At 47.1% G+C, this 14,947-nt stretch overlaps 1 protein-coding gene across 8 annotated transcripts in view; it reads left to right on the top strand.

The window, feature by feature from the left end:
• St6gal1 (ST6 beta-galactoside alpha-2,6-sialyltransferase 1) overlaps positions 1–5,109 on the top strand; it is a 139,952-nt gene extending 134,843 nt beyond the window's left edge. For all 8 annotated transcript variants that reach the window (XM_075967773.1, XM_075967768.1, XM_075967780.1 and 5 more), the window contains one exon: positions 2,268–5,109. In XM_075967773.1, coding sequence (XP_075823888.1) covers positions 2,268–2,509 — 242 coding nt within the window. In that variant the 3' untranslated portion in view covers positions 2,510–5,109. The remainder of the gene's footprint in view (positions 1–2,267) is intronic.
• The last annotated feature ends 9,838 nt before the right edge of the window (positions 5,110–14,947 follow it).

Below are 14,947 nucleotides of genomic sequence, written 5' to 3'. Positions count from 1 at the left end.
TAGAGCGCCAAAATGTAGCGGCATAAATGAAGGCAGACAGAAATTATAATAATATATTCAGCTTTAATTGGCTAAAGACTTACAGAACCCTAGGTTCCAGCAGAGAATAGGAAAGCAGAAGGGGGGGGGGAGAGCACACCGGCAATATTTATTAGTAAAAAATATCCTCAGGTGACCCCGCCCTACAAGTAAGGTGATTGGCTGGGGCTACCCCTACAGATGTCTGCCGAGGGAGTTCAGTCAGGCATCTCAGGCCACATTGAGGAGTGGCCTTGCTGTTGTCGGAGAGAAGAACCCCGCTAGCTAGACAGTCAGAGATAGTTCTGTGGAGGAGGAAGGAGGGCCTAACATGGAGCAATAGTGTGAAGAGAGTCACAAGCCAAGAGAAAGTGAGAGAGTGGGGCCTTGGATGAAGTGAGACCCTGGGCTTAGGTTTCCAATTTAGAGAGGATGCCAAAACTATAAATCAAGTAATATGATTAATCTTATAGTAAAACTATTAATCAAGATATTCAGTATCTTCAAAATTCACAACGCTAAAAAGTACAAAGAACAAAATGTTACATACTTAAATATCGACAAAAGTAGAAACACCACTCAGTAGAATGATGTTTGGAAACCGCATCAATTGTATCTCTCTTGCTTTGTGGATGCCTTCCTCACTACCCTAAGAGAAGATGGGCAAGCTTGCCTGTTGTATAGGAAGTGGGGAACTGACGTGGGATGGCCTGGGCGTCAGGGTCCTGAACTCTGGTCAGAGGCTCTCTTCTTGAGCTCTTCCCATGACTTCAGTCCTTACCACCCATCTATCTTTCCCTCCCTTTCTCTTTGGGCGGACCACTGGGACATTTCCATGAGTGTACAGGCTCTCTGGGCAGAGGGATGGACACTCTTTCCATGGGTGCCTGTAGTGGAACACTCTGAGGCAGATGGTTCCAGGGACCCACCCCTGGTGCAATTTATCTGTCTGCTTCCCATACTGGGGCACTAACTGTGTTTTACTTATCCTTGTGGGATTGGCATTGGTAAATATTCCTAGGGTAAATGAGTAACTTTTCTATTCGGGGCAGAGATGAAAAAAAATTAGGGTCCTTGCAGTATGGCATCCCCTCTCTAACCTCTGCTTCAGCTGTTATGTAGGTGTATCTATGTTCTCCCTGGAGCCTTTAGAGCAGCTACAGTTGACATGCCGAGGAACACACTTCCTGTTACCCCATTGCCCTGTCCCAGCTGTGACTGTTCTTCCTCCTATATACGCTGCCCCTTCACCCCACCCCAGTGCTCTCAGGCCTTGCTGAGGGGAAGTGTTCCTTCCTGACATTCCTAGGGGTGCTTCTGTAGTGCCTACATCGGTCACAGAGCTAACTCTTCTTCCTCATTGAGCCAGGAGCCATTGGCGGTCAGAAGTGTTTTTTCCAGCACATGATTCTTCTAGAACAGGCCACAATCTGTAGCTTCACTCCTGATTTGAGAGCTGCTCCATTTTAAAGATACCCTCTATTATTAGTGACTGAAAAGGGCTCCTTCCGTTGCGGTCTTTCTGAACCCTAACAGTAACCTACATAGTAGAAGCATTGCATAGGCCTCCTTCTCAGAGCAGATATGAGACGCATAGAGACGTGGCTTCAGGCACAAGACAACTCAGCCAGTCGTTGTCAAGTCTGGGTGGCCATGAGTCCCCTGTGCCTGGATGAGCTTGCATCCCACTGCGCCGCCTCCCTGGACAGCACCAGTGTGGACCGTGCATTGGTTCCGTTTTCCTCTGGTCTCATACTAGTGAAGGGGAGAAGTGTTCTGACCTCAGAACTGTGTCCTACGGGTATTCTGTGAGTCAGTCTTCTTAACTGCTCTCCGTGAGGCTTTGGCCGGGTGTAGTAACTCTTGGAAGTGCTAAGTACAAGTGTCGCCATTGCTTCATGACTGTCTCCTAACCATTGACGTACTATAGCTTACTCCATCCAAAACTTCACCGAGGGAGCCCTTTAATCCTATAGAATGGCGGAAGATTTACATGTACCAGACTGTCACCTTGGTGCTGGGGACACAGCGCTAGGAAATGGATCAGTCTGTTGGTCTTGACTTATCAAAAAAAAACAAAAAAACAAAAAACAAAAAACCACCACCACCACAACAACAACAAAAACCCAGGCTAAAAATCATAGGAATAGCTAGAACACTGGGTGGCTGCTCACCAAATTCAGGTACTGGACAGAGTTCTGGGTTGCTTCCGGTTACTGGACATGACTTGCCTCTGCTTCCTTCTCTAGGTATCATCATCATGATGACGCTCTGCGACCAGGTAGATATTTATGAGTTCCTTCCATCCAAGCGCAAGACCGACATGTGCTACTACCACCAGAGCTTCTTCGACAGCGCCTGCACAATGGGTGCCTACCACCCGCTCCTCTTCGAGAAGAACTTGGTGAAGCATCTCAACGAGGGGACAGATGAAGACATTTATTTGTTTGGGAAAGCCACGTTGTCCGGCTTCCGGAGCATTAAGTGTTGAGCACATGTCTCTAGCTGGACACTCTGATTCTTCTCCTTGGGTTGTTTATATGGCTGGTCTCCTGGTTACCCCTGCTTGGAGGAGCGGTTTGTTTGTTTGTTTTCCCCAACAGGCCCAAGCCTGCTTCTTGTACTCTAGGGAATTTTGTTGGCAAGAACTCCTGGGCTTCCACAGCCTGATGGCAAAGGAGGCAGACCCGGCCTTCCCTGCAGCCACAGAGGATAGGAGCTCAGATTCCTGCCACACACGTTCCTCCTAGATAGCACCCTCCGAAAGAGCCGCATTTCTCATCAGGCTTGTTAAAACCAGACTTTGTTTTTCCCAACTGAATGATGTCACCCTCACAAACCAGCACCCACCCACCCCCGGACCCCACCCCCTCCCCCACCCCCTACATGGATATCACTATCTCTACATAGATAGTGATTTCACATCTCCAAGAAACTCTCTCCCGGTCTTGGTTTGTGCCAGATGCAGGGTGGCTTGGGGAAGTGAAAGAAAATCGTTGGTACAGGAATCATGCTCAGTTACTCCAAAGCAAAATCATCCCCAAGGGCACTTCCCTGGGGACAGTGTCCTCTTGTCACCCTGTCTGGCTAGGCCAATCCTTAAGCCGGGGTACTTCGGAGCAAAGGCTCTTGAGTGGCCCCCTTTCCTTCTCCATGTGGAGACCAAAGGAACAGAGACCTTCTATCTCTGTCCTCAACCCTGTTCACCGGTGAACAGGTGAACAGAAGAGATGACACCCAACAGGAAGCTAGAATGCAAACATTCCCTGTGCTCGGGGGCACTGGGCTTTAGAGAGGAGGGGCCTGCTGTCCGTATGCCCAGGAGGAGCCAGCGCTGCCATGTTCTCGTAGAGTCGTGACATTGGGAAAGGGACACATGCCAAACAGAGCGATGTCACCCGAGTCAGAAGAGCTGTGTTGTTCTTTCTCCCGCTCTCATTCTCTAAGGCCTGTTAGGACATGGGAGCTAAGATATTTTTGTTAGGAAGCCCCTACCCACTTTGGCAGCAAGTGCTGCCCCACAGAGGACACCGGGGGAGTCAGATAGACTGGGGCTCTTTTTATATTTCATTTTTTTAAAAAAATGTCAACTCTCTGACCTTCTGCTACCATTCCTCTCCCGTAAAGCAGTCTCCCCCTCCGGGATTACTTTGGATCATTTTTCTGTTTGACAATTATCCTGAACCCCAACTTCTTTGACCTCATGGGCCCTCCATGGAAGGTCTCTCAGGGCGTGGGGACTACGTTTTCCAGGACTTTAGGTTAGCATTTTAATCATACCTGATTCTCACTAGGCGTGAGGTGTGTGGTTGCTGATCGTCCTGCGGTCCACCAGCTCCCAGCAAGGGAGTAGCCTTGGTCTCTGGGCAGGAAGTTTGGCAAGCATACTCTTGCAGGAATTTTCTGAGACCTGTCTACCTGGTGGGGAACCACAATGGCCCACTCAGGCCCCGGTGTGGAGCGGCTCAGTGACTTGTTTATGGTCAATGAAATAAAATGAATGTGAACGAAGCAAGGTCACTAAGACAGTTCGCTGGCCTCCCAAGCCTGGCCCTGTGTGCTCACAGGGCTCTGGTGTTTGAACTTCAGACCCACGGTCCTTGAACTCAGACGCCTGTTTACTGCTGACCCCTTGCCTTACACAAGCAGACAGTAGGAAGCCTGAAGTGGAAAGCCATGGGTTTTCAGGTTGACCCCCACTGACTCACTGTGCCACGTCACACAAAGTCTCTTCCTCGGGCCTTTGTTTCCATATCTGTACAATGGGGGTGGCAATCCTACCTCACAGGGCCGTGTGGGGACCACAGGAAGGCTTGTGGCTGGACTCTGTCCACAGTGCATAGGAAGTAGGTACCCTGCTGTCCTTTGCTGCAAGGGAGCAGGGCGGTGAAGAGGAACATGAAGTCCATTTTATTGTGAGGCCACTGCCTCATTCGCAATACCCAGGAGCCTGCCCCTCCTTGCTGCCCGCACCTCAGGTCTGTTTCTGCTCAAGGGTGCACCAGAGTGTTGGGCTGCTTGGTGGCTGTGTGGGGTGAGGCAAGGGCACCCCTGGCTTCCTTCGAGTTCTGCTCTCATACGCCCATTCTCCCATTCTAACTCATCAGGACTGGGGTGGAGTGCCAAGGAGACTGCTATCCTGTCGGCAGGTGGTACATGGCGACGTAGGGTTGGGGACAACACTGGGTAGATTCTAGTTTTTTAACTATTCTTAATGTGAGGGAATAAATTAATTTAAGTATAATATGATTCTGGCATCTGTAAAACTTTCTCTGTGCTCCATAAGTGTGGAGGCCTGAGTAAAGTAGACCATGGCTTGGATGTGGGTGGTGGTGGTAGTTTGCTGATATGTTTAATATTTGAGACAGGCAGTTTCAAAATGTGTGATTTTGAAAGCCTCTGTCTACCTGGGCATTGACTTTAGTAGTCATCTGTGCATCCTAAGTCATAGGACCCTTCTGCCAATCAGATCTGCTGTTGCTCTTGGTTCGGGGTATGAGAGAGTATCAGAGACTTTAACAGCATACCTGTTGATTCTAAATTATCCAAAGACCGTATACATTTTAAAATAAATCATGTTTTTTTCAAAAATCTGCCTCCTCTCTTCATACCTGCTTGTGTCCCAAGAAGACCCATCTGAAATGCCAAGCCCCTGGATTCCTCCAGCAGTCTCTGGCCTAAATCTCCCTTTCAACACTCCAGGAAAAGGTGTACAGGTTATGTATTTATTGCGAAGGGCGGAATCTTGGAAATGTTGATGGTTTATTGATTCTTCTCCTGTTCACTCTGGCTAGGCACAGGCAGTGATGCATTCACTCCCCCTTCACCTTAGGACAGAGGATGGCTTGGAATGTGAGGAGAAACCCCTGCTCTGGGTTCTAGAACCCTTCCATCCTTAGGGCAATCACGTTTCAAGGGAAGCGCCAAGAGAGCCCAGAGAAAAATATTGAAGAGGAATCGTGGTTTTGGCGGGGGTTTCTTTTTCCCTGAACTGCCTGCTTACAAGAGAAGGGCGTCTCCTCAAAGCCTTCATATTGAATTCCTAACCCTGGGACTTAGAATGGACCTCTGTGGAAACGGATCAAGGCAGATTTAATTATTTAAGATGAGGTCATGCTGCAGCAGGGTGGGCCCCTCCTCCAGTCTGATTAGTGTCCTCATAAAAAGGAGAAACCTAGAGTAGGCGCACACAGAGAAAACACCATGTAATGATGAAGGCTGAGGTCGGGGTGATGTATAAGCCATGGAATGCCGAAGACTGCCAGAAACCCGGCAGAAGCTGGGGAAGCCGCCTGGAACAGATTTCTGCCCCACAGTCCTCAGAGGGACTCCCCTGGAGCTGGGAGTTCTGGCTTCTAGAAGTTTGAGACAATACACTTGTGTTGTCAAAGCCACACACTTTGAGGTGCTTTACACATTATGGCCCTTAACAAATCAAGCCTAATGCCTCTTCCCTCCACCCCCTCCCCACGCCCCGCCTTTGTAACTCCCAGCTGCGGCTTCCTGGACTGGGATGGGAAAGGAACCACAGGCCATCGTTCGAGGGTGGTGCCTGCATCCAGCCAGGACTCTGGGGAATACAGCAGTAGATGCTGAGGCAGTGGGTCTTCTCCTTCAGGAAGACAGGCCCCTCAGCAGCCACCCAAGTCCTCCTGGTCGGCCAGAGAGCCCTGAAGTGTATCGCTGACACTGCATCCAGTGATTTGGCTTTATCAGCTCCTTGGCCTCGTTATTCTCCGTAATGATAGGGAAGCATTGTTTGGATGGGAGTTGGAAGCAGAAGTTACAGAAAAATATTTCTCTCTGGCCCAGTGTCCAGTGGCCGTGTGCGTGAGGACCATCCCGCTGGGCTGCTGAGCTGGCGGGTGGGTCTCCCTCTGTCTGGAGGCTGCTTTCTCTTCTTCCTCACTCTCGGATCCCATTTTTCTATTTTTCAGATATACATGTTAGTGATGGGGGTGTGTGTGGACGTTCTGGCCTCAGTTCCTTAGTTAACTGTAGGAAGGAAGAAGCATGCCTCCATGAGAGAGAGGCTCACCTGAACCTCCGTGCCCACTCCACCATAGGACTCTCTTCACTGATAGCCCAGCGCTCAGCATCTCAGAGAATGTTCTCCTCTGCCATCTCACAAACTGTTAGTGCCCTGAACTCACACCGAAATCTGGCTCCGAGCCAAAAGCCAGGAATCGGGGGAAGGGCTTGCCAGGTCCCAGGGACTGTCACTACCTTATTCTTAGCTCCTTGTCCTCCGTGAGGTGTTGTGGCTCTCAGCACAGAGTCTAGCATGTGCTGCCATGCGCTGTACGGCTCTAGGCTGGGTGTTCCCTCTCTTGGGAGGCAAGAGTCCCATAGGCTGGAGCTTGGCATCAGTTTAGGAGAGGGGAAAGGATGCTCACATGCTCATATTCGGTCTTCCTCAGGATTACCTGGCAAACAAACTTTTGTTGCTGTTGTTTTTCGAAACAGGGTTTCTCTGTGTAGCCCTGGCTGTCCTGGAACCCAATCTGTAGACCAGGCTGGCCTTGAACTCGGAGATTCCCCATGCCTCTGCCTCCCAAGTGCTGGTATTAAAGGCGTGAGCCATCACTGCCCAGGGAGAAGCAAGTTTCAATGGACAGAGAAATGCAGTTCAGTCTAGTGAGCACATGGGCACCAGCTGTGTGCCTGGCACGGGCAGATAAGGCTGTGTCTCATGGCTTCTGCCCTCCGAGGAGCAGAAGTCTGGAAAGACAGGCCTGCCTGGCCGGGGTATAGCTATTTTCAGCAGTGATAGCCTGGACAACAGTGCTGTGCTCTTGAGCGCACATTCATAACTGCCCCAGAGAAAACACATGCGCACGCCAAGCGCAGTGCAAACACGGCAGCGCAGGTGAAGTTCCTAGAGGAGGCTGGAGAGCAGAGGGGCTCTCATCAGTGGAAATAGGGAAGCCCTGGTGGACGCCGGCTTTGAAACACAGCAGGATTTCTCTTTTCTTTTTTCCTTCTTCTTTCTCTTCTCTCTTTCTTTCTCTCTGGTCTTCCTCTTTTCCTCCAGTTTCTCTCTCCCTCGTTTTCTTCCCCCTCCACTGGTGGGCCACTGGAATTACAGGTGTGATCATTCCTTCCTCCCATTGCCTATCTTCAGGGAGGCAGGAACTGTCTTGTGCACAGGCCACGTACACCAGGCTAGCCGGCCCAGGAACTTCCCATCCCGCTATAGGAATTCTGAGGCTACAGATATGTATGTATGATGTGAATTTCTGACATTGAACACTGTAAGTTGGGCTTAGACAGCTAGCTCTTTCCCCACAAAGTCATCTCCCAGCACTCTTTGTGCATATCTGAATGCATAATTTCAAATATTCTATCTTTACATCTACGGATACTTTTTCTGCTTGACTAGTCTGTGGCTGATGTTTTCTACTAAAATATTTAGCTCAGTTATTGTATTCAGTATTTCTAGGGGATCTAATTTTCTTATCTCTGTCACTTTAATTTTATATTTCTAGTGAATTAAAAATATGTTATCCTTTTATTAGATGTGGATAAAATGTTTTTTAAAAATAAATATTTTTTCATTATGAAAACTTTCAACAAGTTAGATACAGAAAACTGCATCCCACGTAATAAAGGCTTTTTCAGAAAAAAAGCCTACAGCTAACACTTTTCTCAGTGGCAGATAGTTAAAGTCTTTCCATCAAGATTCAGAATCAGAAGAAAATAGCATGGTTGGCATTTCTTTTCAGCACAGAGTTGGACATCTTTGGCCAAAATGGAAATACTAGGCCATTCAATAACAATTCAGTATCCTTACATGATTAAAAAAATTTCAACAAATCAGCTATTCCAAATTTATTCTTGATCATTCCATGCATTTCCATTTCTTCAGACTTTATCTTTTAGAACTTAGTTATTTCTTTCTGCCGTGTTCTATTTCTTGTCTTTCGTGTTCTGTCAGAAGCACCCGTGCACTGAAACAAACAGCGACCCCTTCCAGCCTCCACTGTGCCCTTTGATCCTGGTAGGCCTTCACTGTCTGGTCTCGCCTTCGGTTTCTGCTGTGCTAGTTGGTGGCCCACAACCTAGCTACTGCGGACTTCACTACTGCGTTCTCCCAGCTGAGCTGGGCTGTAACCTACAGTATGAGGCTGACCTCAACTACAGGCTATGCTCTGTAATCTGGTGAGGCTCCCTTTGTGAATAAAGATCAGTTTGGCCCCAGCTTGGCCCTATCTATCCCTGGCCCGGGAGGTTCCAAGGTGAGCATTAAGGTTACATGTGAAGCCAGGCAGGTGTGAGCCAAGGGAGACAACTGACGACGACGACGACTTCTTCTTCTTCTTCTTCTTCTTCTTCTTCTTCTTCTTCTTCTTCTTCTTCTTCTTCTTCTTCTTCTTCTTCTAAAATATTTTTATGGTTTATTTAACTTTTATTTTATGTGCATTGGTGTGAATGTGTCAGATCCCTGCAACTGGATCTTCAGACAGTTGTGAGCTGCCATGTGGGTGCTGGGAATTGAACCTGGGTCCTCTGGAAGAGCAGTCAGTGCTCTTAACCACTGAGCCATATCTCCAGCCCCCACTGACTGCTTCTTAAAGTGTGTTGCTGCTGCTGCTGCTGCTCCTGCTCCTGCTCCTGCTGCTGCTGCTGCTGCTGCTCCTGCTTGCTCCTGCTGCTGCTGCTGGCTAGTCTCCCTGCTGATATGAATGTAAAATGACTGCCAAGATTGGCATGCTGGTTTCCATGAGCCCACCCTATTCTTTGTCTCCAGCTGATCCTTGGCATCCATGAGGCCAGACCATGCCACTCAGAAAGGGTCCAAGAATGGTAGAGAACCAATGTCTGCCTCTAATTTTCTCCTCCCCCTGTAATAACTGAGGTACCCAGGAACTGTTTGTGTGTGGTAGTGTTACCAGCTTGGAGAGAGGCAACCCAGTAAAAATGGTATGGCCCCTTTTATCCTTTGTTTGCGGATATTTTAATCTTTGAGTCAAAGCGAGAATCTTTGCCTTGTTTGGGGGTTTTGGCTATTATCTTCCATGGTGGTTTGAAGGAGAATGGCCCTCGTAGACTCCTATGTTTGAATATTTGGTCCCGAGGTGCTGGTCCTGTTTAGGATTAGGCGGTGAGGCCTGTCTGGAGGAGGACTGTCATTGGGGTTTCAAAAGACTTAACACGGGTCCCTTTATGTCTCCTCCCCGCCTTTCTCTCTCTTGTCTCCTGCTTGTGGATCAAATGTGAGCTCTCAGCTGTTCCTGCTGCCATGCCTATAGTGTTCCATCATGGACTCTAATCCTCTGAAATGGTGAACTTAGATTAAATCTATTCCTTTATATGTTACCTCGGTCATGGTGTCTTAGCATAGCAATTGAAAAGTAACCAAACATTCCCTCAAAGATGTTCTAGTTTTCTGTTCCCCTTGTGGGACAATTATATGCACATCACCTCCGGGCTCTCCCATCACCCAATCATTCTTTCTGCTTTCGGTTATCTTTCCTTCCATTTCCCATGGGGTCATTTGTAAAATCTGTGTCGTTCGTCTTTTTCACCCCCACAGTGTCAAATATACCATTAGTCCTAGGCTGAGTACTTTACATTTGGGCCACTGAGGATTTCATCTTTTCTTTGGCTTCTTGAATATTTAAAACATAGTTTTAGCAACTTAAAAAAAAACCATTTTTGACTGCAGGTTTTATCAAGTGTGTCTTTTCTAGTCAACTTAAAGTGATTTTCCTCCTTGCTGTGGAAAATATTTTTCTGGTTTCTCAGCATATGTGTTAAATTCTAACTTCCAGAAACTTCCATAGTCTGTGTTCATGGTGTGTGGTGCTGTGCTATAGAAGGATATTTTCTTATAGGTGTATATTTATTACATATCTCCACCTCCTTCCTGTCTCCCTCACCCCCGCCTCCCCGTCAGTTCCTTTGTCCCCTAGATGGTCTTACCTCTACGCTCAGGTCACAGATACATGCATGACTTTATGTATCTATATGAAATCTAAGAACCAAGAATGAGAGCAAAATCTCACGATTTTTCTTTCTGAAATTGGTTTAATTCACTTACGGTAACCGTCTCCAGCTGTATTCTCTTTCCTGGAAAGAGCATAGCTTTATTCTTTCTGTGTCTGCCTGGTAGGTTTTGACTGGATGCCAGTCATTGTAAATGTTTTCTCTTTGCCTACTATGTACTTTTGGATTCTGATAAATGTCTTCAACTTTGCTCTAGGATTACAGCTAAGCCTCTCGGCAATCATTTGCTGTCTCTAGAAACTGATTCCAGGCTTATGGCCTTCCGGTTCTCAAAGATCATTGTTGTTTTACTACCTGGCTTTGGGTGTCTGACCAGGGTGTTTCATTCAGGAGAAGAATCCAATCTCCTTCCGCAGAGTCAGGCCTCTGAATGTCTTCATTTGAAACAGAGGAGCATAATTTCGCTACAGACGGTGTTCTTCAGCGGAATTGGTTCTTTCAGCCATTTGGATCTGTAGCAGAGACAGGAAGGAGGGATCTTGGGCATCTGTTTGCATTATCGGTAGGGAACTTCCTAGCCATTTGCCCAGAAGGGGCCTGCAAAGCTGAGTCAAACCCACCTGGCTCAATTTCAAGAGACTATAGAATGGGAGGGGGGGACAGCAGTAGTTGTATTGGGTCTCCCCATCCTGAGAATAGAGCAAACAGAAGATCTGTAAATTCTAATTCTTCAGACTGGTGGGATTTGAAATTCAAGCACAGCATGACCAGTTACACAGCACCAATAACAGAATACGGTAGCATGGGGAAGAAACAAAAATGTCTGGTGTCTAGCATTAGTGTTAACAAAACCAACAAACAAAAGCCGAGGAACACAATGGCTGCCATGATGGCAAAGCCTCCTCTGAGCCTTGCTCTTGGCCACATTGGAGTCAAAATTTGAGAGGACTGGATTTCCAGCCATAGGAGCAAGACCTTGGGGAATAAAAATGGCTCCTCACGGAGAAGTGCATAGAGTTTCCTTGTGTTTGCACGCAAACAGGTCACACAGGATGGGGACAGGATGCAGGGTGGGCGCTGGGCCACAAATTGGTATGGTTGGTTTGAATAAGTGAATTTTAAGTCTTTAGTTCTTCCTGGATGTTATGTCTAAGCTGTTTCTCTGTGGTGACGAGGGCTTGTTTTGTTTCTAGCCATATTTTGGCTCTGAGGAAAGCCACAACTCGACGGAATAAATTGGGACCAGGAGTAAAAGCCTAAGGCCTGGCATTGCCAGAGGCTCTCAATGGTGCCTCCTCAGAGGTCCCTTTTAAACTTTTGCCAAAGGAGGATTGTGAAAGCCTTAAAGCAGGTGAGGAAAGGCTACATGAAATTCTTCAGGAAGCTCTGAAAAGCACTTGGCTACACTGTCTGTGGCGTCCTGGTTACAGGATGGGAAAGAAGCAGTCTTCATGCATGGGCATACGGTTTGGAAGATGGCAGGAAATCGGTTAACCCCAAGAGTCCAGGCTACGAGAAAGGCTATGGCAACTTTGTGACTCTGTTGAAGGAGGTCAACAGAAAAACACCTTTAAAGCTGTGTTGAGAACCCCAATGCCAGCGCGAAGTTCCTGACTCCTGGAACATACTGCCCAGGAGAAGCGATGCTCTATAGTGACATTCAGCAGGAGTCCCAACGAAAACAGCCCACAGGGAACCCCTGCGCAGACCCTTTTATAATGAGATAATCCAGCCAAGCTTGGATGCAGTACCCCAAGCAATGCCTAAGAAAAGCAAGTTGCAGGCTTTGGGAACCACTCTGACCCCAGTAGAAATACTTCGTTTATCAGATCATGGTAAATGCCATCAGAAGCCACACTGCTTGCTCTATTTCACATGTACCAGCTAAAAGAACAACAGCCCTGCTTCCCAAGAGCTATCTGGCTTTCCAAATCTGCCCTCACATGGGAACCTTTACTGTTGCCTACCTCAGTGACTTACAACCCTAATTAAAGTTGTAAGTGCATCTTAAATTCTTATAATGGCATCTTCACCACTGCCAGATGCCTTCCCATCCTTTTCCTTTAGAGCTTTAAAGCTTGTGTAATTGATTAGTATTGATGGATTGTGCATATCAATGGGGATCAGTTCCGTATTTCAGTACATGCATACAGTACACATGGCACTAATCTAATCCCCTCCCTTCCTGGCTCTAGCTAAGACTAATCTTATATTCGGGCCAATTTTCTTTATCTCCCATGGGTGGGAGATAAACACAGCACTTGTCTCTTCGGGTCTGGACTATTTCAGTTAACATTGTGTTTTCCTGTTCCATCTATGTGGTTGCAAACAAGAGTGCATTCTTTTTTATAAGTACGCAGTATTCCAGTGTGTGTATATAGACCACTTTTTTTTCATTCTTTGGAAATGTCATACATGTCAACAATGTTTATAGATAATATCCACCACCATGTCTCTTGCTCTAATTCTTCCTGAACCACCCACTCAATGTCTTAAATAAATATTAACAAAATTGGGGGCTGGAGAGATGATTCAATGGTTAAGCAAACTGGATGCTCTTCCAGAAGACCCAGGTTCGATTCCCAGTACTCACATGGCAGCTCACACCTGTCTCCAAATCCAGCTTCAGGTGATCCCAATGCCCTTCTTTGACCTCAGTGGGCCCTGTATGCACGAGGTACACAGACATATATTCGAGCAAAATACCCATATGCATAAAATAATAAAATAAAATTTATTTTAAAAATAATTAAAAACAAATGATTAACTTTTACAACCCTCTGAGTCCAATTAGTGCTTCCCATATCTGTGTAGGTGTAGGACTGTTTCACTGAAGCATGATCAATTTATCAATGGCCTTACCCCTCAGGAAACAGACTTCCCCCACCCCACAGCCATCTGCCAAGATCTCTTCAGCTAAAGGTGGAGCCTCCTATGTCCCTCCACCACCCTGCCGGAATGCTGACTGGCTTGGCCTGCAGCATCCTGCAGGAGGTAGTTCTGGAAACCTAACTGGGGTTACATGGGACTGGAGACATGACAGACGCTGACAGACAGACATACAGAACAGCTGGCAGCGGGTGAGCTGCATGCTGATGGAAGCCACCTACTATGTACTAAACGTGTACTCAGCGCATTTCTTAGGTATAGCCCGAGGAGGAGGGGCTAGCTAGTCCTGGTGCGAGGTCTCTGTCGGGAAAAGTCTTGGGCTGTCAGCATCTGTAAGGAGGATGCCGGAGGAACAAGCTTTCTGTACATGTGGTCTGCATTTGTTCTTGAACCAGGGGAAGGCTTTGGCGTTCCCAAGGCTCTGAAGCATGGGGACCTCGACATGGCCATGCTTGTATCAATGACACACTCACTCACTCAGGACTTCCTCTACTCCCTACAACGATCGCATGCAGGGAGGAAGACAGCCGCTGTGAGCTCCTAAGTGCATCAGCCCTGCGGTGTCTGGAGGACCCTGTTTCCCAGCAGTTCTCCACTCCCTCTGGCTCTTACAGCCTTGCTGCCCTTCTTCCTCAAGGCTTCCTGAGCTGTGTGGGAAGGGAGGGTGATATAGATGTCTCATTCAGGAATGAGGAAGCCAGTTGTGATTCTCCGTTATCCATCACTTACTACAGAAAGAAGCGACTCTGATGGGGGAAGCTGCAATAACTTTCGGGCATCAGGGTGAGTATTTAGAAGGTGCCCTGATACTGTGTCCTTTTAACAGGATGGTAGTTGTAGTTTTTCCTCTAGGGTCTGTGATCTCCCCAACCACAAGTTTGAAGTACAAGGGATGACTTCTCACCAGTGCAGCAGGCCTTATATCCATGATTCTTGATGCATCTTCAGATGGAATTATTATATCTTCTAGGAAATAGGGCTTTAGACCCACCGAGCATGAGTTTGAGGGGTAAGAAGTACACATTCCGCAAGTTGGAAATGACAGTAACTTTTTTGTTGAATAATTGTATTCTTTGACCATTTCATACCTTATATAATTTATTCCAGTCACCTTTCCCCTGGCTTCTTCTCTCCCTCCCATCCCTACCAATATCCTCTACAAAGTCTATTGTTTGAGTAGTGATTTTGACCACAGTGGATTGGAGCTTTGCATGATTCAGTATTTCCCAGATTTAGATTCACATAGAGGATAACGTCCAAAACATAATCATTACAAATCACTGTTCTTCGCTGTGTTGACAGAAGAGGGCACCACTAATCCAAGAATACTGTAACTCATCCCAGCGCCACAAAGAATTGGGTAGGAAAAAAGTCCTTGCAAGACCATTTAAATAGAAGGAACCGGTAACTCAATGCACCCCAAGCAAGGAACAGAGACAAAATAAGTAAATGAAGCCAGGAAAGCAAACAAGGCTTGAATCAAGTAACTTCAAACACATATTTGGAAATACAGGAAGCTACTTTTAATCAGAAATTAAATGATAAATGGTTTAGGGGAAATAGAACGAAATTAAGAATGCTGCTTGAAGTC

This window comes from Microtus pennsylvanicus, chromosome 1, assembly GCF_037038515.1.
Source record: "Microtus pennsylvanicus isolate mMicPen1 chromosome 1, mMicPen1.hap1, whole genome shotgun sequence".
In the NCBI taxonomy this organism is placed as follows: Eukaryota; Metazoa; Chordata; class Mammalia; order Rodentia; family Cricetidae; genus Microtus; species Microtus pennsylvanicus.
This window is presented reverse-complemented; position numbering and strand designations above follow the sequence as displayed.